The sequence below is a fragment of the Eptesicus fuscus genome, chromosome 22, assembly GCF_027574615.1.
Source record: "Eptesicus fuscus isolate TK198812 chromosome 22, DD_ASM_mEF_20220401, whole genome shotgun sequence".
Lineage (NCBI taxonomy): Eukaryota > Metazoa > Chordata > Mammalia > Chiroptera > Vespertilionidae > Eptesicus > Eptesicus fuscus.
In genome coordinates this window covers 2,816,941-2,844,109 of record NC_072494.1, presented here as the reverse complement: position 1 = coordinate 2,844,109, position 27,169 = coordinate 2,816,941, and the positions used below count along the sequence as shown (strand labels likewise).

The following is a 27,169-nucleotide window of genomic DNA, read 5'->3' as shown; positions in this document are numbered from 1 at the left end:
AAGTGGGCTCGATCCCCAGTGTGGGGTGTGCAGGAGGCAGCCAGTCCATGATTCTCTGTCATCATTGATGTTTCTATCTCTCTCGCTCCCTCTCCCGTCCTCTCTGAAATCAATAAAAATATATGTTTTTCAAAACCACTTCTTTGTCCTCTGAGGGTACAATCTACTCTTGTACAGTCCAGCCCAGAGTTAGCACTGTCTGTGCAGACAATCCCTTTCAGAACCGGTTGAAAAGGTGGGAATCCTCTCTGAAGAAAAACGTGAATGCGCGCAACACTTAGCTTATAATTTCAGGAGCTTCTGACTCCCGTGGGATATCAGATCAATAACTGCTGGTCTAGCCTACCAAACAGCGAGGGCATGTTTACATTAAGTAATACACACAGATTTACAAACTGTTCTCCTTTTAATAAACCTTCCTTCTTCTATTTCCCTCATTATGGTAACTACTGACCGGAAATAGCAAACTATAACCCATTACTCCTTAACTCTTGTACTTACACTTTTTAATGTCTAGTTTAAAATAAGAAACGGGGGAGGAGGGCGGTTTTTTGTGATGGTGGTTTCTAGTTTTTTAATCGAAGCCGATGTTTGATAGAGAATTTTCTATTCTAGCCAACATGATTAAAATGAAGGCCATTGGGAATAAAATGCCTACTAACATACACACAGAAAACAAATAACAAAAGCCCGGCTGGTGTGGCTCAGTGGGTTGGGCACCATCCCGTGCACCAAAAGGTTGCAGGTTCTATTCCCAGTCGGGACATGTGCCGGGGTTTCGGGCTCCATCCCCAGTGGGGGGCGTGCAGGAGGCAGCCGATCCATGATTCTCTCTCATCACTGATGGTTCACTCTCTCTCCCTCTCCCTCTTCTTTCCTCTCTGACATCAATAAAAATATATTAAAAAAATAGATCAGCGTTGACTATAGGACCCAAATTCCGTGATGACTGCTAGTTCACCACTCTTACTTGGCTGTTGACGCTACCGAGACGACATTCAGGAAAAATGTAACTCCCGATCGGACGGGAAACCGTAGGCTCCAGCTCTCTCGCCGAGCCCCTCCACCCGTCCCCCGCACCCAGGCTAGCGCAGACGCGAGGGCCCGGAGCATCAACCCGGGCGGAAACCGGAGGGGCTCAGAGCGACAGCCGAAAGGCTGTGTGCTTCCTTCCCCGGGTCCCTGCCCACTGACTTCCTTCAGCCCCGACGTCCACTCGTCCTGACGCTGGAAGGGGTCAGCATGTCCTTCGGGGGGGCCCGGCGCCGCACCCCCCTCCCGCGGGCCAGAGCTCAGCGCGGGGTGCTGAGGCCAGGCGGGGCGGCACCGCCATGCTCACCTTCAGCTTCTTGTTCAGCTTGCAGCAGTATCTGTACAGCATTGCCAGGTTCAGGGGTCCGAAATCTGCATAGAAACTGAGATTAAGACAGAAACGGGGGTTAGTGACACTGAGCTTTTCAGTCACACTGCGCTCGCTTTCTTCTCATGAAAGCTGCAGTCGAATTTCAATTCCCTTCAGGAAAAGGGCCGTTTACAACCGACCCACAGAAACCCGAAGGACCAGTCTCCCATGGGGGAGCGGCCTGGACAGCGTGAGTCCCCCCCTTTTCTCTCTCTGACCGGCCAGGACCTCCGCCTGCCAGGCGGTGAGAGAACCCCACGAACACAGCACGCACGTGGCCTCCACTCGCCGGGTTTGTTTCCTCATCACAAAGCTCGTGGGCTCTGGGTGCCGGTTCCCACTACTCCACGCAAACCTCGCTCCCCGTTCATTCTCTGTTCGTTCTCCCCGGCCTCTGTATTGTGCACACACGGGCTCATCTCCCTCTCTCCACCCCGTCATCTCCAGGGCACGGTCGTCAGTCTGCAGACCACCCCAAAACCCCGAGGAAAACGGCTCCTGACCGGACGCCAGCACCCGCCTTCCACTCCCTGCTCAACCTCGCACCTATAGGTGCCCCCACCACCCGTGTTAGCATCCTCACAAGCTAGCGAGCCCGGCCGGCGTGGCTCAGACGCTGAGCATCGACCTACGGACCAGGAGGTCCCAGTTCCATTCCCCGTCAGTTCACACACCGGGGTTTCGGGCCCGATCCCCATTAGGGGGCGTGCAGGAGGCAGCCGATTGATGATTCTCTCTCTTCATTGATGTTCCTCTCTCTCTCTCTCCCCCTTCCCTCCTCTCTGAAAGCAATAAAAAATATACATTTTTTAAAAGCGAGCTAATATTAATAATAGGAGGAGCGCACAGGGGAGGCCAGACATGATCAGCATGGCCCTCTGGGCGGCTTCACCAGGAAGCTGCCACGTCACACTCCCCAGGGAGCCACCCGTCCGTTCCCCACAGATCACTGGGGGAGGGCTCCAGCAAAGGGGGAGGTGGGCGCCTGGGCAGTGAAGTCGGGGTGACGCAGGGGAGGTGCTTGTCTGTCAGTCTAACCTGGGAACAGAGATCATTGGCTGGAGGGGGGCGGGGGCCCTGCAAGCACGTGACACCCTGAAATGGTCACGGGTGACGCTCCTCATTACAACCCCAAGACGAAGCGTCCTCGCTCTCCTTCCCTTCGCTTCCCTCCCGCTCCCTGCCCCTCGCTCCCCCTCCATGGGAACGAGCGAAGGAACCAACGGCCCGCACCGAGCTGATCTGATGTTGTTGTTAACGCGCTCCAATCGAGGTGGTCCCATTCCCGGAGGAATCGTTGCTCAGAGCACTGTGGTGCCCACCCTATGTTCCATCCCAGAAGTTTCGTCTGAAAAGGTCCAACTCCTCGGCCAACAGACGCGCTACGGTCCAAACAAGACTCATTCATTCCACAAAACGTGCAACCACCCATTGAGCAAGGCAGTGCCAGTTAACATACTTGTTTATTGAAAGTATTGGGGTGACACCGGTTACTAAAAGCGTATGGGCTTCAAGGGCCGGTTTACATATTGATCCGAGAACGTTGACAACACACACACACACACACAAAAACGTAACTGCTTTATAAGCAGATGAAAAACAAGGCACGCCAACTCTCCACTGTGCTCCCAGCCCTGCTGACGTTGGTCTGCTCGCTCGCTCGCTCGCTCACTCACGCAGGGTCTTTACCCAAAGCCTGACCGCCCTTCCCTCACCCACACGGCGCTCACCGCCCAAGGAGACGCCACGCCAGTGTGTTATTCCAGGGTGACCACGGCTGAGCCGCGGCGGCCTCCGGTGCAGAGGGTCATGACACCGTGTGTGCGCGTGTACATGTAAAACGTGGCTGACGTTAACCCGCCCAGCCCTCCGGGCCACGCACGCCGCCGAGCAGTCTCCCTGTCACCGGGCGATTACCAGCACCCCTCCAGTCGGACAAGAACGCTCCCATACCTGGCTGAAACTCAGGACAGGCAAGCTTCCAAAAAGCCGAAATTGCTCAACAGACCGAAGATCAAAGCACCGTCCGAGTCTCTGCCGCAGCCCTCCCGGTGCAACCAACCGAGAGACGGCCCGTCTAAGAGGCGCCCCAGCCCCACATCCGTCACAGAGAACCCGATGGGAACCGGGGAAGCGAGGGGTCTGGTCCCCGCTGGACGGCTCCGGGTCCCTGGGCTGGTGTCCTTGCCTGTCGGGGCCTCCACAGCCTTACCTACCGAATGAAGCTGCTGAATTCGGCGGCTTCTGACGTTCCTTCCAGACAGCAGAGGAGCTTACCTGCACGCTTCCTATTATACCGCATCGCGTGGCCTCCCTGGCCGCTGTGCGTATTACAGGCTTTTATACACCGAGTGGCCAGATTATTATGATCTCTGAACGCATAATAATCTGGCCACTCAGGGTGTGTGTGTGTGTGTGTATATATACATATATATATATTAGAGGCCCAGTGCATGAATTCGTGCATGGGTGGGGTCCAGCCAGCCTGGCCAGGGGGAGGGGACAAGGGCGGTTGGCCGGCCTGCCTGCTGGTCGAACTCCTGGTCGAGGGGACCATTTGCATGTTAGCCTTTTATTATACAGGATATACACTGAGTGGCCAGGTGATTATGCGTTCAGAGATCACCATCATCTGCCCACTCGGTGTATAGGACCGTATTTCATTTACACGTCTTATCGCAGGTGAAAAGGAGGCTCTATGGAAAGTAGCCTCCGAGCTGATCCGATCTTAAATTCCTGCTGGGCAGGTCCCGGAGGGTAGTCACGTCCCAGGCACGGAACTTATTTAGGAAAAGGTTTCTCTTTGCCTCAAGCAAGCCCAGCCCTTGTTCTCGTGCCTCCAGGCTAACGTGCCTTTGGAATAAGTGAAAAAGCCCCTTCCAGGGAGCACCGAGCTCAACTAGCCCGGAATCCGAGCCCCGCCTCGCCTCCTCCCCCACTCCTGTGACCTGCCTCGCGGTCCCTCCTTCATCCCAATGCACAGCTGGCTTTCCCTGCAGCATCTAAGGTCTTGCTGCCCGGCCACCGTCGTCCGTGTGGCGCCAACACCTTCTTGTAAAAATCCTCTCCAGGTCGGGACGTTTCGTGACCCGGGGCAAGCAGCGGGGCCACGTCCGGCTTCCGCTGCGGCTTCTGCAAAACGGGGCTGGCCTTCAAAGCCAAGCAGCCAGTTCGATGGCATCTGGGCACCTCCCCGCACCGGGGTCTGCAATTCTGTGACCTCCCTCCTGGGAGCAAGTCAGTTAATGACGACCCCCTGGGAAGCTGAGGCAGGGAACACAGACGTCAGGAATGCACTGGGAGGCTCCACTCCCTCCCACAGGCATTCTCAGGCGGCGGGTCAACCCCTCCGTCCACCGCAGGGCGGGAGGCGAGGGGGCCGCGCAGACGGTAGACACGTGGCTTTGGTAGAAAACAGACTGAGGAGCTCGGCCGGCGTGGCTCAGTGGTTGAGTGTCGACCTATGAACCAGGAGGTCAGGGTTCGATTCCCGGTCAGGGCACATGCCCGGAATTGCGGGCTTGATCCCCAGCAAACCAAACAAAACCGTGGATGTGCAGGAGGCAGCCGATCATGATTCTCTCTCATCATTGATGTCTCTCTCTCTCTCCCTCTCCCTTCCTCTCTGAAATCAAAAAAGAAGATAAAAGCACTAAAAGACACAAGATGTTTAGCAAACAGACACGATCGGCTACATAAGCAGAGAGCCCCGATTCTCTGGTGGTCCTGAAATTATTTAGTTTGTTAATAAAATTCAATGTTTTAAGTAAATCAAAGCCCATGCTCAGAAACCCGTCTTTAAAGAAGCCGTGCATCCCACACTTGGGCGCAGCGAGCCCAGCTCCATCCGGGAGCCAGAAAGGAACCTGAGACCGAGCGGCCCACCCGCCTCCCCAGACTCTAAAGCAATTTATTATCTCAGTATCCCGGCCGGCATTGTCTACTTTCCGCTGAAAGACCACAAAGGACACAGGTCCCCTTTGCCTTTCATTACGGACACACACGCCCTTTTTATTCTGTCTTCCCATCCCCAAAACCAAGCAACGCAACAAAAAAGGCAGCCCCTCCTGCGGATGTGCATACAAGGCCTACTTTAAGGCACCACTTTGCCCCAATCGCCCAAAAAAAAGCCCTGAATTCACCCTCCACTCCTCCCCCTCCTCCTCCTCCTCCCCCTCCTCCTCCTCCTTGCCAGTCATCTGGTCAACCCATCCTTTCTAGCCCCTCCCCCACCTGGCCTTTCTGTTCCTGTTGCTACAACCTAAGGCACCCCGCCTGCCCACACCCCACCTGCCCCACCCCACCACCCCGCCTGCCCGCCACAGGAGTGCTGTGCTGAAGCCCGGCTGTGGTCGGTCTCTCTGCCACTCACAAACCAGCACAACCGAGATCCAAACGCCTTCCCCTAACCCGGTCCCACCATGAGCCCAGCCTCGCCTGTGACCCCTCTGCATCCAAATATTCCGCCTCCCCTAACAGAATGTGCTGTTCCCAAACAGACTTTTCTTTTTTATTCCTCCCTTCCTTCCTCCCTCCCTTCCTCCCTTCCTTCCTCCCTTCTTTCCTTCCTTCCTCCCTTCCTCCCTTCCTTCCTCCCTTCCTCCCTCCCTTCCTTCCTTCCTTCCTTCCTTCCTCCCTTCCTTCCTCCCTTCCCTCTTCACTCACTCATTCATTCAGCTAACATTTCCTGAGCACCATCTGTGTGCCAGGCACTGTGCTGGGGGGGGGGAGGGGACACAACAGTAAGCAAGTCGGACAGTACTTGTCCCCGCAGAGACCACAGCAGAGACCCTTTGCTGTCCCACACCCCTGCAAAGCTAGTCCAGACGTCGCTGTGACGTCATCGCGCTGGCGGGAATCGCCTCTTTCTCCCCAGGACTCCTACACGTGCGTTTGCAGCTTCCGGCGTTTATTGCCCTGTGCTTGTGTTCACTTCCTTCTTTGTGTCTTCGAGTGGCCCCAAGGCAATGGCGAGGTGCTCTGAGGGAAACCTATCCGCTCGTGAGGTCAGTGCCTTCTGTGGCAGTCTGCAACCACCGACACGGTTTCAGGGACACGTCCCACAAACATGTCAGGTGTTTTTGTCTGGTTTTTCATCACAAAGGCGTGTGGAGCTGTGGCTAAGTAAAAGTCATTGACTTTTGGCCCTTGATTGTGTTTATGGACTTACAAAGGAGAGCATCTTACATCTTAGGAACCTACATCCAACAAAATGAGCCGCCCTGTGGCGACGTGGGCGGGGCCAGTCCCCCCTCCCCCCTGGACTCCCCTGCAGCCCATTGGGGGCTCCCTCAGGCTGCCTGGTTGAGACCAGCCCTCTTTTAACGGCGCCCTGAGCACCTCAGCTAAAACGTGCCTTGTCACCAGCTCTGTGGGAAGGAGCTGACAAGGACTGGTCCCCCGGAGGACGAGACCCACTGGGAGTGCCAGAGGCCAAAGCAGCCGGCGTCTACAAAATCAGGGTCCAGGCAGCAGCCTCGGACTCCAGCGGGTCCCAGGCCCAGGGTCTGCCTGGCGCATGTGCATGGATGCGAGTGTGCACAGATACACATGTGCACAGATGCGAGTGTGCACAGATGCGAGTGTGCACAGATACGCGTGTGCACAGATACGCATGTGCACAGATGCGCGTGTGCACAGATGCGCGTGTGCACAGATGCGGGTGTGCACAGATGCGGGTGTGCACAGATGCGCGTGTGCACAGATACGCGTGTGCACAGATGCGAGTGTGCACAGATGCGAGTGTGCACAGATGCGAGTGTGCACAGATACGCGTGTGCACAGATACGCATGTGCACAGATGCGTCTCCTTCCTCGTCACCTACCCCAGCGGGTAGACCGTTAGTCACAGGCACAGGTGCACACCCCACAGGCACACGCCTAAAACTCGGTGTGAAGCAGCTCAGACAAAAGTGGCCCCAATGACATTTTTGTTATCCCTGCAAGGCTCCGTGTTTAGGGGGCTCCTTGGGGCCACAGGGGAGCCTGACTGTGCTCTGACTTTAATCCTGATCTGCGAACTCCGAGCCCGAGGAGACAGGGGCTGCTTTCTCAGCCACCGCCTTTTACTGCAACCGCTCGGCCCGGGCAGGAACATGCGAGTGCTCTTCACAAAGGGAGCAAGAAACCCAGACTCTCTTGTCTAATGAACCCCCTTCCGTCCGCACGAGGCCACCGTGTGACCTTTCCCCACCCACGTCTCAGGCCGCTCGAGTCATGAGGACTACCACCCTCCACAGCCGCCTGCACGGAACACGGCCGGGCCCAGACCACCCTCAGCCTCAGCGTGAGGGCGCCTCCCCCAGGCTCTCCCACAGCAGCTGCCCCTCCACGGCGGCCATCGAGCCCCTGGGCAGCACGGCGTTCAACCAGGGGTTCCCACGTGGGGCGCACGCTCACAGCGGGGCAATGTGATGTCTAAGGGGGGCAACTCGAGAAGGAGTTCTTCACTGTGAATATTTTGCATTTCTTATGGTTCTAGCGCCGTGGTCGGCAAACTGCGGCTCACGAGCCACATGCGGCTCTTTGGCCCCTGGAGTGTGGCTCTTCCACAAAATACCACGGCCTGGGCGAGTCTGTTTTGAAGAAGTGGCGTTAGAAGAAGTTTAAGTTTAAAAAACGTGGCTCTCAAAAGAAATTTCAGTCGTTGTGCTGTTGACATTTGGCTCTGCTGACTAATGAGTTTGCCGACCACTGTTCTAGGGGCCTCATGGACGGTATGTGAATATATATTGTGACATATTTATGCATTTCGGTTCTCTATTATGTTTTGAAACTTTAGTTGCTCTTTTTTCATATCACTTCATACGATTATTATTTTTTAGGGATTTCTTCCTCATACTTCAACGGTCCTTTCGTCCTTTTATTTTCTCTTTCATGGGTGCCATGGTCTTTAGAAGCTTGTGTAGACCAAGTCCTCAGAAACAGCCACCGCCGGGCCAGGGCAGCTGGGCAAGTGACGCCCAAAAGCCTCATCCCAGTTCCACTGACATCAAACCTCACACTAGGGCCCTGGCCGGTGTGCTCAGTGGTTAGAGCATCAGCGTGTAGACTGAAGGGTCCCGGGTTCAATTCCGTTCAAGGGCACATACCTCGGTTGCAGGCTCGATCCCCAGCCCCCGTCGGGGCACGTGCGGGAGGCCACCCATCGATGGGTCTCTCTCACATGGATGTTTCTCTCTGTGTGTCTCTCCCCCTCCCTTCCACTCTCTCTACACATCAATGGGAAAATATCCTCTGATGAGAATTAAAAAAAAAAAAAACCCTCACACTATCCACGGATGGTCTCCCTGCCAGTCTTTCTTTAGGAGACAGCAGAAATAAGTATTAGAGGGATGCTGATTTGCAGCCCTACCCTAAAACGCCAACAGGAAGATCACACCAAAAAAATGGCCCTCGTCTATCGGCCCTAGAATCCGAAGCCCACTGAGCCGCGCAGTTAGTTGGCTCACTGTCATTGTCTGCGGGGCCCCCCGTCTGGCAATCCCAAGAGAAGCCACTCGGGCCTCCGCGCATTAGTCACTGCGGAACTGGCCATAATGGCACATGCACAGTCCCCCACGCTCAGACGCCCGAGAGGTGCCCAAACCCTGAACTCGCCAAAAGACAGCCACAGCAATGCACCATCCCGACAACGGTAAACATACAGGCGGGACATCACCCAGGTACGCGGGTCAGGACAGGCCACCTATTCCCGGCTCGGCCCAGGAGCCCAGCTGTAACCTGACACCAGGCCTCAGCCCTCCCTGCAGCCACGGGGGCATGTTCACAGGCAGCAGCCCAGCTCCCCATGCCCCCTCCCACCCCGGACCCCCAGGCGTCACGGAGCATCCTGCTCCCGCACCTCTGCCCGAGGGAGACGTCCCCAGACACCAGGTTCGAGCATCCCACGTGAACGTCTGTTTTCCCTCAGATCAAAGACAGGCTCCTGAAGGTCAAGGACACTCGCTCTCGGGGTGCCTGGCGGTGCCCACCAACCCAGGCAGAGCTGCCCAACTCCCCTTCAACAGGACAGGCCCTAGGAAGCTAACTAGAGCGACCACGGTTCATGTAATGATGCTCATCTCACTGCACACGTAGGTAAGACAACAAGAAAGCAAAATTCACCCACTGAGCCAAACCAGTTAGGGCTGAGCGTCGGCCTGCGGACTGAAGGGTCCCGGGTTCGATTCCAGTCAAGGGCCCATGCCCTGGTTGTGGGCTCCATCCCCAGTAGGGGGCGTGCAAGAGGCAGCCGATCCATGATTCTCTCTCATCACTGATGTTTCTCTCTTCCTCCCTCTTCCTTCCTCTCTGAAATCAATAAAAATATATATTTTTAAAAAAAAAAGAAAGTAAAATTAAGTGTTTACGTTGGAGTAGATTAGACGACAGGATATATGGAACACCAGCTTCCTTTTTTCCTAATTTTTAAATTGATTTCAGAAAGACAGGAAGAGAGAGAGAAACACCGACCTGTCGGCCCACTGACTGATGCATTCGTTGGCTGGTTCTTGTCTGGGCCCTGACTGAGGATCGACCCTGAACTTGGTCCAGTGGATGCGGCTCTACCCACTTAGCTACCCGGCCCAGGCCTGCCCCAACTCTTTCAGTAGAAGGGCATAATCAAGTCCATCGAGTCTTCTTATTCCTCATGATCTGTTGCGTTTACTGAAGAGAGATTTATCTCTATTTAAATTGTTACTATGCTTATTATGTATTAAGATACCTTTTCCTGCAGGTCCTTCACAACGAACACGTCCACACTCTTATCTTACCCTCTCAGACCCACATTCCAAAGAAGCAAGGTAACCACAGAAAGCAAACGGCACTCCTCTCCCCTCCCCAAAGGCAAGGCTCCGAGCACCCACGGAAAGTAACTCCCTAAGTCACATTTTACAAAAACCGCCTCCCCCATAGAAAACACTGGGATCCAGCTCCGGGGGCCCCCACTTTCCGCAACAACAAGCCGCACCAACGAAAACCTCCCGCGGGCCAGCAGCGGCCTGCGGCCTGCGAGGCGGAGGCCCGGGGACACGCGCTGCCAGGGGACAGACCCCGGGGGACGGACCCCAGGCCATGGCGGGTCTCCCTGGTCCCGCTCTGGGAGTGCTAATCCCCAACCGCAGTGGGTCCTGGTGGTCAGAACCAGTACAGACAGACAGACGGCCCGAGGGCTGAGGTGTTGACAGGTTCACCGAACCTTCCCTTTCAGCCCTGGCGGGTCGGCGGGTGGTTAGAGCACCCTCCCGCTACGTCCAGGCTGCAGGTTCGATCCCCGGTCAGGGCACATCGCATAAACAAGGGGGACAACAAATTGAGGTCTCTCTCTCTCTCTCTCTGTGTCTGTCTGTCTCTATCGCAAATGAATAAGTTTAAAAGATAAAATAAAGGTGTGCTCACCTCTCCCCAAGCACCTGAGCCTTAAGGTTACTCACACCATTGGGGGAAAGTGACTAAAACAGCCATCAAGATAGGTGTTTCCTCACCAAGCTAAATGGTTGAGAAAAAAGCAAAAAAAAAAAAAAAAAAAAAAGGCAGAAACTTACTTTTCATAGACCAGCTCCTCATCGATGGAGAAATAGTGGATATGAACTGTGCTTTTTGGTCTATTCCTTAAAGTAGCAAAATATAAACGATCTGAAAGACAAGTTCAAAAGATGGGAGAAACGTGTGAGAAGCGGGGAAGCTGGAGGTGGGGCGGCGACCGCACAGGGGGATCCAAATGACCAGGGCGCCCCAGTATCCAAAGCCCGCCCGCACGTGGGCTCCTCGCGGAAACCTGAGCTCGCCCGGAGCCCAGCAGCCCCAGGGCACCCAGCGGCCCCGAGGGAGGGGCTCTGCGGGGGGCCGAGCACCCCGCCGCCCTCGGGTCCGGCCAGCGGGAGCGCCTGGAAGCCGGGGTCCCCGCGGAGCCAGTTGGGTTCAGAAAGCTGCAGCCGCTGCGGAAGGGGAAGCGAGGCGAGCCTGCCCCTGCAGCTCCGGGGACCTCGAGAAGAGGAAGGGAGGAGAGACTCGGGGTGTGATCGTGGGGGGGGGGGGGGCTGAACACCGAGGCCACCGAGAGGGAGATCAAGGCGACCTAAAGGGTCCCCCGCAGCGGGACGCCCGCCCCCAGCGGCTGCGTGCGGGGGTGGCGGGGGCCGGAGCTGTCCCGGGACCGGCGGGAAGGCCATCGGCGGGAGCTGCGGAGGGAACGAGGGACGCCAGACCGACGGGGAAGCCGGAAGCGGGGGGTCCTGGGGGAGAGGACCGGAGCGAGGGGGGCTGAGCGCGCGCGCGCCGGCTGCAGGGCGCGGGGGCCCCCGGAGAAGTCGGGGCGACAAGTGAGGAGTTGGGGTGGGGGGGTCGGAGGAGGCGGCGGGCGGCGGCTCCTCACCTTTCATGAACTCGCAAGCCCCGATGAGTTCCCCTGACTCCGCTGCCATCTTAAGCGAGAGGCGCTCGGGGGAGGGCCGGGTCGTGGCCCGCGGAGGACACCCGCCCCCGGGCGCTGCCCCCGTGCCCGGGAGCCGGGGCGCTTGCGGTCCCGAACACCAAGCCGGACGGCGAGAGGCGGCGGGCGCCGAGGGCGGAGGCGGCTCGGGGGTCAGCGCGCCGGGCGCCCCGGGGACATTCCGTGGGGAACCCGAGCCCGCTCCGCGCGGGGCGCACACGCCCCGGGCTGTGGCCGCTCCGATCGGGACCCGGCTGCCGCCGCCGCTCCGCCGCCACCGCCGCGCCGGGGACACGCAGCGCCGCTCGCACGGCCGGGCCGAGTGTGCTGCCGGCTCCCGGGGCGATCATGGAGCAGCCGCCGTCCGGCCCCGATCGCGCCCGTGGCGACTCGCGCGGCCGCGGGCAGGACTCCGGGGCCCGGGGCTGGCGGCGGCCGCCCCGGCTCCTCCTGCGCCGCCTCCTCTCAGCGGCAACTCTTCCTCCTCCTCCTCCTTCCCCCCCGGGCCCGCCCCCAGACCGTCCTCCCGCCCGCCCTCGGCCCCTCCACTTTCAGGGCTCCGCGGCCATCCCTTAAAGGGACAGCCGGCTCCGGGCGGCCAGCCGCCCGCGCCCGTCGCCAGGCGCCCCGCGGGTCACCTGGAGCCCGTTGCTAGGGCTTTGTTGCCGTCCGCCAATGGCGGGGCGGGGAGCGGGGCCCTCGGCCCGCCGGGGCGCGGGGCGGCCTCCGGACCTGCCGTGGATGAATGAAACGGGGGCGCGGGGGGCGGCGACGCGCAGCGCCCCTGCCTCTCAGCACCCACGTTCTTCCAAACTCTTGCACACGCACGCGCACGTGCACACACACACATACACACACACACACAGAGACACACATACACATACACACACACAGAGACACACGGAGACCTCGGCTCCCCGGGCCCGGCCTCGGCCTCGCCCCGACCGCGCCTGCCCACCGACCCCCACCCCACCCCACCCCGGACGCACCTCCCTCCGTCCGGAAAGCGACCCCTGGGCGCAGCAGGCTACCTCCGAGCTCAGAAGACCGCGCACTGGCGTCCTCCGCACACGCCGCGCCCTGGGAGAACGTGCGCTTTGTTCTCATGGGGGCGACCGTTCCCATCCGGCCCCCGCGCGCTCGGGGTTAGGCCGCCGCTGCGGGCGCCGAGGGCATCACAAATGCCCCCCTTTACATCGCGCCGGTCCCGGGGGCGGGGCGGGGCCCCCCCGGGGGTGGGGGACAGCCGGGAGGGGGCCGCGTGTCCTCGGGGGGGACACCAAGGAAAGAGTGCCTTCCCGCCGCCTCCGCAGAAGCGCGCGGGGAGTGGGTCCCTCCCCAGAGGCCCCCCCGGCTGGTTTCTGGGCAACTTTAAGGCCGGGTGTCCCGCGGCCGGGCCTCGGGAGAGGGCAGACTGGATATGAAAATGGCGCTCCGGACCCATCGTCAGAAGAGCATGCGCCCTGAGTGGCTTGTGCAGAAGCGCAGAGGGACCGGCGGCGGCTCCCCGACCCGCCCGGGGAGGAAGGGGGCGCGCGGGGCCGGGGAGTCCAGCTGGGCGCTCGCTGGCCTTAGCCCCGGGGCGGCTCCGCGGGCTGCACAGAAGCTAACAGGCCCGGACAAGGACGGAGGGACCGCGCTCCGGGGTTCACGATATTCAGGAGGAGGGTCCAGAGCGTCTCCTGCTAACGGAACACGCCTTTGTGAGAGAGTGAAGAGGAAAACCTACCCTAACATCCAAACCTCTAAGCCCTAAGGCCAGAAGCCTACCCATTGAAAGCGGAAGAATCACTGAAGAGCACCTGTCCCCATCCCCCAGTCCTCACCGCAGGAAAACTATCTCAAAAGCGTTTTTTTTAAAACGAGAGCCTCCTGAAAAGGAGGCCTCGTGAGGCCGGTTCCACTCTGCGGAGACGCATTCCCTGTTTTAGGGGCCAGGGGGCCGTGGCTCTGAGCTCTGAGAATGGAAACATCCCTCAAGCACGTGGACCACAGCCACACCATCGGCTGAATTGTGCCTGATGTTGAGCCCCCCAAATCTTGGTGTCAGCAAGCACGTGGGCCAATTCAAACCACGTTCCTGAAAAATTCCCACTGAGATGTGCAGATGGAAAAGCCAAGCCTTCCAATGGCTCCATCCACGTACCCGCCTTGTTGAAAAGGCTGAATTCATTCAGCGATGGAGAGCTTCCTCCAAATCTGCCAGTTTAAAAGGCATGTAGAATCTGAATTCGCTTACCAGATTCCTTCACAATTTTTCACCCCCAGTTTTGTATTAGAAATTCTGCATTAGAAAAAGAAGTTGGAGTTCTCATTCAATGCGAAAACTTTGCATTTCTCAAAGGGAATGGTCTGATGAAAAGAACTCAACACTACGCCTTCAGAGAAGGCAGTCTTCATTGAACACCCTTTTGTTATTTTTTTAAATTGAGTTTACAGAAACACGTTCTTTCCTATAATTCTCTCGCTTAGAAATTTGGGTCATGAGGAGTGAATCATGGCCTAAACAAATAGATGTCCTTCCAATTAAGCCCTCAAAATGAAACAGTTTATTTTGCCTTAGCACATGTACAATATGAACATTATAATGAAATTTTTGAAGTTGTAATATTCATTTCAAAGACTCTTAAGTTTTAAAAATTCTGCATGAAAAGAAAGTGATTGTCTGTATAATCAAAGCTCTCAAGCAAAATCCTCAGAACCTACATACATGGCACAGAAAAGTCTGCAAGAAGAATGGAGATAGTGCACACACAGCACACATGCGTGTCAAGGTTCTAACGAGATCACAAACACTATTCTCTCAATTATGAAGTCAGAGTTCTCACTGGTTGTAGTTTCATAATAAAGTCATGATGTCGCCGTCTACAGAGGAGGATCATGGGAGACGCTCCTTTCCGATCACCCAACTTCATATAAAAGTTGGGAATTTGCTTTTAAACAAACAAACAAAAGTGTTTCACACAAAGGAAATACTGAGAGAATAAGATGTCACTCAACTGCAGGAAAGGGAGCCAATGTTATTCATAGAAGTTTAGTAGCAGAGGAGTGACTCGAGTTTGAAAAGAACAGCATTTAGTCTCACCCTTCAAATGTCGTGTGAGTGCTGCCTGCGATGCCCTGAGAGCAGGCCCCAGCCTTTGCAGAGCTGGGAAAGTCAGAGCTAAAGGCAGCTCCAAAATACGTCGCCACCCTGGGTTCTAATTCTGCCCCTTGAGGCTGTACTGATCACCCTTAGTCACTCTTGAACCTAACAACCCTTCAAAAACGCAAAGGCTGAGCATCGGCCTATGAGCCAGGAGGTCTCGGTTCCATTCCCGGTCAGGGCACAGGCCTGGGTTGTGAGCTTAGTCCCCAGTGTGGGGCGTGCAGGAGGCAGCCAATCAATGATTCTCTCTCATCATTGATGTTTCTATCCCTCTCTCCCTCTCCTTTGAAATCAATTAATATATATATATATATATATATATATACATATATATTTTTTTTTTTTTTTAAATGCAAAGTCGCTCTCTCAGACCACTTCTTCCTCTTAGTCTTTCCCAGATTAAGTCCTTCCCCGCCCCCTTTTTTTCAGCCTTTTCTTAAATTCCCTACCCCTCTTGCTGTCCAGTCATTCTCTTCTCAAATTTGTCTTTATCCCTCCAAGTGTGTCCCAGAATGAACGTAGGCCAGTGGTGGCCTGGTGCCGCCAGCTCTGACATCAGAAGAAAGCAGTGAGGGGGGATTCAGATGGGAACGAAAGCCATACAAAACATAAAAACTAATTGTATTGCTTAGCTATAAGAAAATAAGGCAGCCCAGGATGGTCAACGGCCTGGTAGCTGTGATATTTACATCTTGTATCTGTTTAAAATTACCATCATTTCTCAGAATGTATCATTAGAACATGCACTTTTAGTTCATGTCATCATCATGGGATCCAAACAAGTAAAAGGAAATATAGAACACATACTCTGAATTCTCTTTAAAAGTAATTTTCAGTTTAACTAGGAAGCCAGGACTGCAGAACCCTGCACTGCTGAGGAATTTGAAACCCAAGGTCATTTGAATCGTTTGAATGTTTAAGAATTCATTCCTTGCCTGATGCCAAGAATCATTTAAAGCAGTTTTTAGAACAATATACATACAAGAAATTATTACAGTTACAAGAAGAATACCAAAAATACGTGGACAAGGTGGCTCGTGATACAGCTGCCCACGATGCTACGACCTGGGCCTACCCCCACCACATTCTGCATCCCGCTAAGCACCCATGCATTTAAGAATTCCAAACCAGCCCTGACCAGTTTGGCTCAGTGGATAGAGCATCGGCCTGCGGACTGAAGGGTCCCAGGTTCGATTCCGGTCAAGGGCATGTAACCTTGGTTGCGGGCACATCCCCAGGTGGGGGCGTGCAGGAGGCAGCTGATCAATGTTTCTCTCTCATCGATGTTTCTAACTCTATCCCTCTCCCTTCCTCTCTGTAAAAAATCAATAAAATATATTTATAAAAAAAAAAAAAAAAGAATTCCAAACCAGAGGAGAGACAGCAGGAACGAGGCGGGACCTGGGACATGAGCTACTTCCCGGGCTCAAACAGACTTCCTGGAGTCCAAGGAAGCAGAGGCCCCACCTGACCAGGTTTTGCCTGTTTCATATATTTCATTTGTGAAAGATCATGTGATAACACAGAGGAAAGAAGAGAGAAGGAACTGGGGTGCCCAGTGGGGAATGGGTTTTCCAAAGTCACACAGCTGCTTGGGGGTAGAAACAAGACCAGCAGCATTCATCATTTGGTCTAATACCAACAATCGTTTCTCAATTTTCTCCTGATTTAGCTTATTTCACATTGTTTAGCTCGTCGGTTCTTAAATGGCTGCGATGATCAAGTATCAAGTAATGTGTATATGCACAATAGCTTAACTATTTTCTTCAAATTTTAGAGAAAATATTGAAATAATTTAAGTTCAGAATGAAAAAAGTGGAAAATGTTGTACTAGTGTTGTCTGCGTTGCTATTGTTGTCGTGTGGCTTCTATACAAATCTGAGTTATTTTTCCACTCCTGTGACTTCTTAATAGCATAACTGCATTCTAGCCCTAACTAGTTTGGCTCAGTGGATAGAGCATCGGCCTGTGGACTGAAAGGTCCCAGGTTCGATCCTGGTCAAGGGCATGTACCTTGGTTGCGGGCACATCCCAAGTGGGAGGAGTGCAGGAGGCAGCTGATCGATGTTTCTCTCTCATTGATGTTCCTAACTCTCTATCCTCTCCCTTCCTCTCTGTAAAAAATCAATAAAATATTTTTTTAAAAAAAATAACCGCATTCTATAGAACATAGTTGAAGAAACACTAGTTTGGTGAACATTAAATTAAACAATTCAATAATCATTCTTGACTGCTGCAGCCAGTAAAGAATGATGGAGTTTTAGGTCTAGCCAGGGAGCTTGGTTGGAGTTCGATCCCCGGTCGGGGCACATACAAGAATCAACAAATCGATGTTTCTTTCTCTCTCTCTAAACAACAACAACGACAAAAGAATCAATCAGTAAATACAAATTTAAAAACATTCTAAAATCAATAAGCCAAAAACGTTTATATTAAAAAGTGTTTCAATAAAATATTAGGAGACGAACTTATGTGAATCATTGGATATATAAGTCAGTTCCTTTGTAGCCTGGAGTCGCAGAAAAAATACTAGATTTTCCATCAGGAGCCCGGGTTTCAGGCATCGCTCTATCGCCGACGGCATGCATTATCTTAGACCGTTTCCTCTGCCGCTGAGTAGGAATTACAATAATTTCTAACGCGTAGGAATAATGGTCGAATTAAAGAAGTGTGCCATGTTGTCATGCCATTGTACGCAGAAATGTGTTATTAATATAAAAGCCTACATTAGGTACTAAATTATTTCCAAAATACGATTTTCACGAACTTCAACTTATTGTGCCTATTTGAACGTAGGTATTGTTACTTAACTTCCTCCTGCTTAACAACCTAAGCACAGTGTACACTCACAGAGACGCTCTTTCTATCGACTGAGGACAACTCCGCGGTACGAGGGCGCGCCGTCCTTCATTTCGGATTGCCTGTGGCCATGGCGCTGTCTCTAGAGTGTGATGGTGTGATGGGGCCAACGACACCCCCCCCCCCCGCCCCCCGCCGCAGCAGGCGTCCTCAGGGGGTTCCTAAATTGCCCTGCTCTGGCTCGCCTTCCTTCCCTCGGTCTGTTCCAGAAGCCTGGGGCACAAATGTTGTTCCCCGCAGTTCCCATGGAAACCCTGGATGCCACTTTGGAACTCCACGCTTCCTGGTGCCTACCCCTGGGCAGGAACTCCGGGCGGAAATGACACAGTCAATCCACGAACGGGGGACCTCTGGTTCCCATTGCTCCCATCACAGAATGCCGTGCAGTCATTGAACAGATGCCTGCAGGCTGTTCTTACCGTGTTACTAACCCCTAGACGTGTACTAGTATGGACTCTCCTGGGAAAAACACGCTTTCCCTGTGCCACGCCTGCCTGCATGAGGGGTCTCTGTTCTTCAGGTTAGACCTAACGTAGGATTTGAATTTGTTCGTGTAGGATGAGCGTGGCAGGAATAATGCAGCATGCACACAAACATGAATAATTGCTGCTTATCCTACAGTGTGTATCTTAGGTAACATGCCTCTCTGTCACCATGGTTTGTTTTCCATACGTTACACGAAATCGCCATGTTCTTTCTACCTGTGCCTCCTGCATCCGGCGCGTCGTTGCTGTCCACTATGTGCCTGGCACTGTGCTGGGTGCCAGGGTTATCATCGAGAACCAGAGTTCTTGTTCTTAAGAAATGCCCGTTCTAGAAAGGGAGCAGGCAGGCAAGCGGGCTCCACAGGGAGAAGGTGGAGGGCTGGAGTGACAGGGAGCGGGTCGGGGAAGGAGTGAGCTTAGGCCGAACAATGAACGTTCGCAGAGCGTTCCAGAAAGGCGATCGCTCCGAGCACCGGGCATCGCTGCCGAGGTCACACCTTGCTGGACGCTACATCCTCAGAAACCACAGCTGTGGACGGCACGCGTGAGACCCTCACCCTCATCTCCGGACCCGGCGGCCGCACAGCGGGCTGGTGCCTTCCGAGGGCAGGACGTGGGCCTTTCTGAAGGAATGTCACCTGGGAGCCCCTCTCCTGTTTCTGCTCACCGCCCCTCGGACACCACGTGTGTGTGGGTTTTCACACCAGGCAGTGCTCCATCTCTCAGGGGGGTACCGAAGGGGCGCCCTACAATCCAGTTGAATTCCGACTCTCCCCCGGGGAGCGGGGGGGGGGGGGATGCGCAGACCCCACAGGCCTGTCCCCCAAGGCTGGGCCTACTTCCCATGCCATCACAAGGCCCCAGGAGTCGGGGGAGGGGGGCCTGTACTTCTGACCGTCCAGCTCCGGATCAGGCCTTCCCTCACCTCTCCTCGCCCCCCCTCCCCCCGCCCCCGTTCGCTAGAACAGCTCACGGGCCTCGGGAAAACATTGTGCTGACTCCTGCCCATTTTTAAATCAAGGATACACACCAGGAACAGCCCAGTGGGAGCGAGGCAGACGGCGAGGTGTGGGGAAGGGGCTCAGCGCTCCCCGCCCTCTCTGAGGCCACAGCTTTGGGAAGGTCCCCAACACCCTCCCCAGCGCCTCTACCTGCCCAAACCCTCGTGGCCCAGAGCCAGCTCAAAGGACACTTCTGTCCGACTCAGCATTCCCTCTCCCGTCCCCACAGACCTCTTTCCGCACCTCTCTTTGGGGGCGCCCATCACACTCCGCATTCCCTCTCCCGTCCCCACAGACCTCTTTCTGCACCTCTCTTTGGGGGCGCCCATCACACTCAGCATTCCCTCTTTTGTCCCACAGACCTCTTTCCGCACCTCTCTTTGGAGGCGCCTATGGCACTCACGTCTGCCAGAAAGGCCCTCGGTCCATGCCTCCACCCCCACTAGACTGTGGAAGGCCCCCTCTCTCAAAGGGCGCCTTGCCCTTAATAAATCCTCCACAAATTCGTTCCCTGAAAAGGCGACGCCTGTCTGGGGACGATGAGTCATCTGGAGTGGCTGGAGCAAAGGCCGTGAAAGGCAGTTCAGGACATAAAGCTGGAACACAAAGGGAGCTGCTCACGCCGGGCGGAGGCGTTCGGGGTGTCGCAACACAACCCGGGCGTCCTGATTCCTTCATCTCCCCTTCGGAGTAAGTAAGGCTCATCGGGTGTGGTGGGATTTTTCAAGCCGGAAGTCTACGTGGGGTTGGAAAGCAGAGCGATCGGACCGTTAGCCGAGGAGAAGAAAGAGCCGATGCACGTGTGGAGTTCGCTCCTCGGAAGCCCAGACACTGCTGAGGCGACATGGAAATGAGACTTACGACCGGGCTTAGGCTCGGTGAGATTTGAGCTGGTTTCCAAGCCGCTCTCCAGCTCAGCTGTATCCTCTGCACAAGGAGATGGCACTGTCCTGGCTATAACTTGTAAAGGACAAGAAAAAAGCCCTAGCCGGTTTGGCTCAGTGGATAGAGCGTCGGCCTGCAGGACTGAAGGGTCCCAGGTTCGATTCCGGCCAAGGGCATGTACCTTGGTTGCGGGCACATCCCCAGTGGTGGGTGTGCAGGAGGCAGCTGATCGATGTTTCTCTCTCATCGATGTTTCTAACTCTCTATCCCCCTCCCTTCCTCTCTGTAAAAAAAAAAAAAAAAAAGAGCCCCACACAGCGGGTGGAGAGGAGGAAATGACAGCAGGTTACCCGCCCCCCCCCCCGCCCCCCACTGGTGAATGAGCAGCTTCCCTGGCTACCACCTCTCGGACCTTCTTTTGCAGGGGTAGCCGGTGAGGTTTTTGCAGGCAGAACGGCTGAATCAAAGCAGGCGAAGGTCTGGAAGTATTGGAAAGCATTCTAGAAGAATCTGCGTTTCCTGTTTTACCCTGAAAGTGTATGGTCTGTGCGTAGCTCACCTATTGAGAAACGTCCCTCTAAAGGCAGACTTGGGGGTAGGAATTATAACTCGGGTTATTCCTCCTCTGATCCAATGTCTGCACGTGCTCCTGTCTGCCCCTTCCTGGGCAGCGGTGCCTGGATGGAGGCTGGGATCTGCAGCTCTAGGAAGATGTGTCAGTGTGTGCCCTTCCAAGTGAGACCGTGAAGGACTGTGTTGTCTATCTGGAAAGTGACCTCGGTTCTGGAGGACAGTTTGCCACTTTGAGGACAGTTGTGAGCCACAGAAGCCAGGCCTGGCGGAGACAAATCGGAAACAAATGCCCAGCCGGTGTCCTGGGAGCAAGTGCCACATCATCACCCCGTTCTGTTCTTTCTCCTCTGATGCACCCTCTCCGTGCTCTGCCGACCTTCAGGTCCACCCTGAGCCCAGGAGGAGTCCCCACGGCCGGAAACTGGCTAATCAACTGGACCTGGTGTCCGCCGAGCTGTGTTCAAATCCCAGCCTAGCTGCTTGCTTTCTCTCTCTCTCTCTCTCTCTTTTTAAAAAAAAATATATTTTTATTGATTTCAGAGAGGAAGGGAGGGGAAGAGAGAGACAGAAACATCAATGATGAGGGAGAATCATGGATCAGCTGCCTCCTGCACGACCCCACTGGGGGTCGAGTCCACAACCCGGGCCTGTGCCCTGACCAGGAATTGAACCGTGACCTCCTGGGTCATAGGTCGGCGCTCTCTTCCCGGCTCCGTGACTTAACCCGACCAGCGTCACTTAACGTAAGCATCACTCTGCTCCTCGGCACCGCGGGAGCCAGTGAAGTGACGGACAGCATTCGAGGCCGTCAGGCTGCGCCTGGCAATTGCAGTCAACAAAGGGCAGTTGCTATTAGCCCTGCATTAGCCTTCACTGGACGATAATGCCCTGTCTATAACTTCTAAAGGACAAGAAAAAAAAAATAGCACCAGGCAGCCATACCCCAGCAATTCAGAGAGGCGACGAATGAAACAGTGCTGACGAGGCCTGCTGAGTCACGCGGGGGAGAGGTAGCACACGGGTGTGGGCAGTCAGCAGGGCACACGGCTCACCCACGGGAGGTCGCCTGCCCGCCTCACCTTTACATGACAGCCGTTCCGACCACAGAGATCATAAAAGAGACGACCAACCTTGACATCTGACACATGACTAGAAGCTGTCACGGGCTCTGAGTCAGCCAACCGGGGACAGCTTCTAGGGGCGTTACTCTTTGTAAAAAAACAACCAGGGCGCGTGAAAGATGCCCGGACCCACCCATCCCCCCGGACCTCGAGACGAAGCAGCCAAGTCCACGGGTGCACACACAGCTGCTTCCTAGAGCAAGTCCTTTCAGACCCCTCCTGGGCCCACAGCACACCCCCGGGACACTGACCTGCGATTTGTGGGGCCCATACCTCCTCTTCTGCATAAGGGTACCCGCTTGGGCTGTAAGGACCCCACATATTCTGAGTCACCTTCTCATTCTTCTGGGCGGCACGAGCCCGTTGTACTCGGGTGAGAAGACAGCAGAGGTCTGCCTATCACATGGGCAGGCCTGGGGTCCGGTTACCGTCTATCGGTTAGATTGCCGGCCGAGGGGCCGCATCGCGTTACAGGCTAGGTGTGCAGGCGTCGTAAGGCAAGGACAGGGATGGATGACAGATCGCGAGGCTTGGCCGTCGGAAAACGCCAGCCTGGCACAACGTGCAGCCTGATCCCAAACCTCTACCCCGAACTGCCCAGAAGCTCCGAGGAAAGCCCACGTGCACGGCTAGGATGGCCGAGCGCTTCGGGGCCTGGGGGGTCACTGAGGCGCCTTGTGATGAGCTAAGGACCAGCGGCCTCTGAGCCGGAGATACCAACCGTCTGTGCAGGTGAAGAGCGGAGGGCCAGACTCCCCGGTTCAACTCCCGGCTCTGCCACCCGGGAGCAATGACGCCCTGGGCACATTGTTCCATTCGCAGAAGAGGCTGATCCTAATCAATGCCAGCCATTGGTTATGACCATCAGCACCAGGCTAAGAGCGCTGGTCCTAATCAATGCCAGCCATTGGTTATGACCATCAGCACCAGGCTAAGAGCGCTGACCCTAATCAATGCCAGCCATTGGTTATGACCATCAGCACCAGGCTAAGAGCGCTGACCCTAATCAATGCCAGCCATTGGTTATGACCATCAGCACCAGGCTAAGAGCGCTGACCCTAATCAATGCCAGCCATTGGTTATGACCATCAACCCCAGGCTAACGGGAGCTTCCCCGGCAGTTGCTCTCAGAAATACAAGGACGGACGCGGACACTGGCCAGGGATTCCCCACCCCAATCCTGCGGCCATTTTAGACTCGATAGCAACGCTGACGCCTAACCAGCACGTCCATCGTCCGGCTGTGACATCCAAACTGTCTCCAGAATTGCCCAGGGCCTCTGTGCCAGACCCAGGAAGAGCTGTGTTCAGGACACACCATCGTTGTCCTGTCACTCGCGCCTAAATGTCCCATCAGCTACGTCCACTATGTAGCTAACTGATACATAAACCACAAAGGCAAAAGGCTGCCTGAAAGTTACTTCCTCCCTCGCCGTTCATTCAGCTCTGTGTAAAGATGGACAATGTCTGTCTTTTTCCTAAGTGTTTTCAGTGCCTGGCGCGCAATGGACAGTGAATGAATGAATGGATGGATGGATGATGGGTGAATGAATGGATGGATGGATGATGGGTGAATGAATGGATGGATGGATGGATGGATGGGTGAATGAATGGGTGGATGGATGGATGGATGGATGGGTAGATGGATGGATGGATGGATGGATGGGTAGATGAATGGATGGATGGATGATGGGTGAATGAATGGATGGATGCATGGACGATGAGTAAATGAACACACTCCAGCTTTTTCGTGGTGTTAGACACCTCTGCGTCGCTGTTAGGTTTCCTCACTCTGACTCCAGTCAGCACGCAGAGGAGGCAAACACGGATCGCACACGCACCACTGATGAGGAAACAGGGAACGCTGCGACAAGCTGGGCCGGGGTCCCGGGAGGCGGGAGGCAGGAGCATCCTTTCCCCAGACTTCAGGGCGCAGCGCCGAAGGCCAAACACCTGATCATCCCCGGGCAGCAGCGCCAAGGGCCCAGCCCGCGGACCGGGGCCAAATAGGCCAGTGAGCACGGAGGCCGGCCGCAGATCCCCGGCGGGCGAGGGCTGAGCCCGCGGAGTCCCCGCGCAGCAGGTGACAGCAGCTCTGACCCGGCAGCCGCCTGGGAAATCCCACGGACTGGCAGAAGCACTTTGGCCCGTGGAAGAAAAAGATGTCATTCTGTGCAGAACAGCTTAAATGTGCTCTAAAAATAACACAAGAATCACGGAGTCCAGCAGACAGGATTTTCAGGGGAGCATCCACTAGTTCCATCTGAGCCCCGAAAAGTGATGCAACTGTATCCGGTGATTGCGTGATGTTTCTGAAGCGCACGGTGGAGGATTCCCAAATCCCCAGCTGCCCGCTCCTGAGACAGGAACTGGTAAACAGACGCAGCTCCCAGAGCCGTCACCGGCACCTGCCGCGTCCTCCGCTGCCCAGGGCACCTTTGCCAGCCCCCCGATTTGAATCCAGCTACAAGGGGTATTCTTTCGGCTCTGCGCCTTTTTCCTTTTGCACAGACACAGTGAGCTTCCTCATAATGATGGCTTCTATTCTCCTGCAGCAGGGGTTGCCCGGCGGTTTCTGGTTGGATGAAACCAGACACGATGGTTTTTTTCCCGTTTTGGGGGCTGATATTTCTGTGTCCTTGTCAACATCCCTGGGGTTGGCTCTGGGCCACAGCGAAGTTAGCGGGAGGCAGCTGAGCCCTGTCGGATGTCTTTCAAATGTGTTAGGGGGACCAGTTCGGCATTTGTTCTAGGACTGGCTATGCCCCACTTCTGGAGTGACCATTCTGCGTGCTCCGGGCAATGCTCATGAGGTGGGGGTGGGGGAGGTGGGGGTGAGGGCTGAGGGTGCAATGGGCAGGTGTGTGAGCACCAAGTACTGTTCCCTCTGACCCTCTTAGGTGACTGGTCACGGCCCCAGGAAGTTTCTCACGTGCACGCGCTCGTCAGTACTCTGCTGAGCACCTGAGGGGACCCTCTGCCGGTCTCTGGCCTCCTCTCTCTCCTCCCCAGGACTCGGCGGTGTGGACTCGAACCCTCCCGGTCTCCCCAGGCTCTCAGTCCGCACCCTCCACTCGGCGAGTTCCCCAGGCTCTAGGGCTCCCCCGCCTCCCCCTTGCCCCGGCCTCGAAGCTTTCTCCTCGCAGGAGCGGGGCGCTCACGGGCTCCCTGCATCTGCTCTCCATCTCAGACAGCGCTCTCCCTCATGGCTGATGGGCGACATCTCGAGCATGACCGCCCCATACGTTCCGTTCACTTTGTAGAGGTCTCCGGCAGAAGGGTGCATCTATGCCTGTTCCTCTAGCCCGGCTGGAAACGGTAGCCTGACACATGTGTTTATTATTTGTCCTGCAAATGTCCACAGATAACAAACAGCTACGGCCCAGCTGGCGTGGCTCAGGGGTTGAGCATCGACCTATGAACCAGGAGGTCAGGGTTCGATTCCCGGTCAGGGCACATGCCCTGGTTGCGGCCTCAATCCCCAGTGGGGGGTGTGTAGGAGGCAGCCGATCCATGATTCTCTCTCATCATTGATGTTTCTCTCTCTCTCTCTCCTTCTCCCTTCCTCTCTGAAATCAATACAAATGTATTTTAATAAATAATAGTTACAAGTCTTATACAACTAGGTTTTAAATTTTATAAATTAATTATAGTCAAATCCAAAAGTGAGTGACAGTCACTCAGAGGAACAGCATTGTTTTAATGACAGCGTGCAGGTGCTGAGGAGGGGATCTGCTTTGAACCGGGCCCAGCAGTCCTCGCTCCAAACAGGTCTGCCTCCCTCGGGCTGCGGTGACTCACGCCTCCCGTCGGCGACTCCTCTGTGTTTAAGTCCCTGGAAAACATCCGTCTGCACCATGTCCCATGATGTCACTCAGCCTCCGCTTTGTCCAGACACGCCAGTCACATGCTGAGTCCCCCTGTTCTCCGTGGTGCCGGGCAATGACATGTGCGAGTGGGAACGCTGGAATGGTGTGACAGCATGTGGCCCTACGACGGGCACGCCGATGATCCGGAATGTGCACATGTTAACTTCTAAAACCATCCCTGGATTGGAAAAGCAAACCTTTTAAAATTCTTGTCGAGAGCATACAGCGTGTTACAGACACTGCAATTCCAATGCAGGACACGGAAACCTCCCTCTGCGTGGCAGCCGCGGTGAGCATAGCGGCCATGGGAGCCGGACGGCGAGGCCGTGTCTGCCTCGTCTAAGACGGCTGGTCCCGGGGAGAGGCGGAAAGCGGGGCTGTGAGGAGCCGCGAGGGAAAAGTGGGGGAACGCTACGGGAATGACAAGGCACCTGCCGGGGCAAGTCCTTCCCGGGGGAGTTCAGCGCTGGGCACTGGGTGGGGAAGTCGGGCGCCTGGACCCTCAGACAACAAGAACTCAGCGAGACAGCTGGGAGGACACTGCCAGGTGCCTCCCTCTGCAGAAGCCTGCAGCTCGGGTCCGAGGTCTCACCTGTGGAGCTTCCTGGGGGCTCCCCCGGTTTGGCCTGTGTCGTGCCCTGGACCCCTGACTCTCGGGAATGTTTTCCCACCGCGTGAGGGAGGCACCCTTCCTTCTCTGTTGTGACTCGTTCCTGGCCCTGCCCGTGGCTTCCCTGAGCCTGGTTCGAGTACCTGCTCTGCTCCTTCTGGATTCAGTGACGCCACCCACCACCTCCCGGGGTGAGGGGAAGGCGTCCAGGGAGCAGACAGGCCCACGGGATGGAAAAGGGGGAAGGGCCATAAGAGGAACAAACTCCAGGGAGTGAGGTCCCTATGGAGACCTCGCTAAGTGGAGGCCAAGAAGAGTGCCTGCTCGGGCCCTGCTGGTTTGGCTCAGTGGATAGAGCGTCGGCCTGCGGACTGATGGGTCCCAGGTTTGAAGGTCCCAGGTTCGATCCCGGTCAAGGGCACATGCCTGGGTGGCGGGCTCGATCTCCAGCAGGGGGCATGCAGGAGGCAGCGGATCAATGATTCGCTCTCATCATTGATGTTTCTAGCTCTCTCTCCCTCTCCCTTTCTCTCTGAAATCAATAAAAATACATTTAAAAAAAAAAAAAAAAGAGTACCTGCTTGGTACTTGACACCTGCAAGTCCGTGTGGCAAGAGTGCATAGTGGGCCCTGGCTGGGGGGCTCAGTTGGTTAGAGCACCGTCTTGACACGCCAAGGTTGTGGGTTCCATCCCTGGTCAGGGCATATGCAAGAATCCACCAATGGCCCTAGCTGGTGTGGCTCAGTGGAGAGAGCGTCGGCCTGCGGACTGAAAGGTCCCAGGTTCGATTCCGGTCGGGGGC

The 27,169-nt window shown here is 55.6% G+C and overlaps 1 protein-coding gene across 5 annotated transcripts in view; it reads right to left on the bottom strand.

Annotated features, from left to right (window-relative positions):
* Window positions 1–17,884, bottom strand: part of CDC14A (cell division cycle 14A) — an 86,313-nt gene extending 68,429 nt beyond the window's left edge. Inside the window, exons 1-3 of one of the 5 annotated variants that reach the window (XM_054711950.1) lie at window positions 17,815–17,884; window positions 10,930–11,020; window positions 1,340–1,415 (exon numbers count right to left, since the gene is read on the bottom strand). In XM_054711950.1, coding sequence (XP_054567925.1) covers window positions 1,340–1,381 — 42 coding nt within the window. In that variant the 5' untranslated portion in view covers window positions 1,382–1,415; window positions 10,930–11,020; window positions 17,815–17,884. Of the gene's footprint in view, window positions 1–1,339; window positions 1,416–10,929; window positions 11,021–11,759; window positions 12,229–12,847; window positions 12,895–17,814 lie in introns of those variants that run through there. The other 4 variants (XM_054711946.1, XM_054711948.1, XM_054711949.1 and 1 more) reach the window with 4 other exon arrangements.
* Window positions 17,885–27,169: the final 9,285 nt, after the last annotated feature.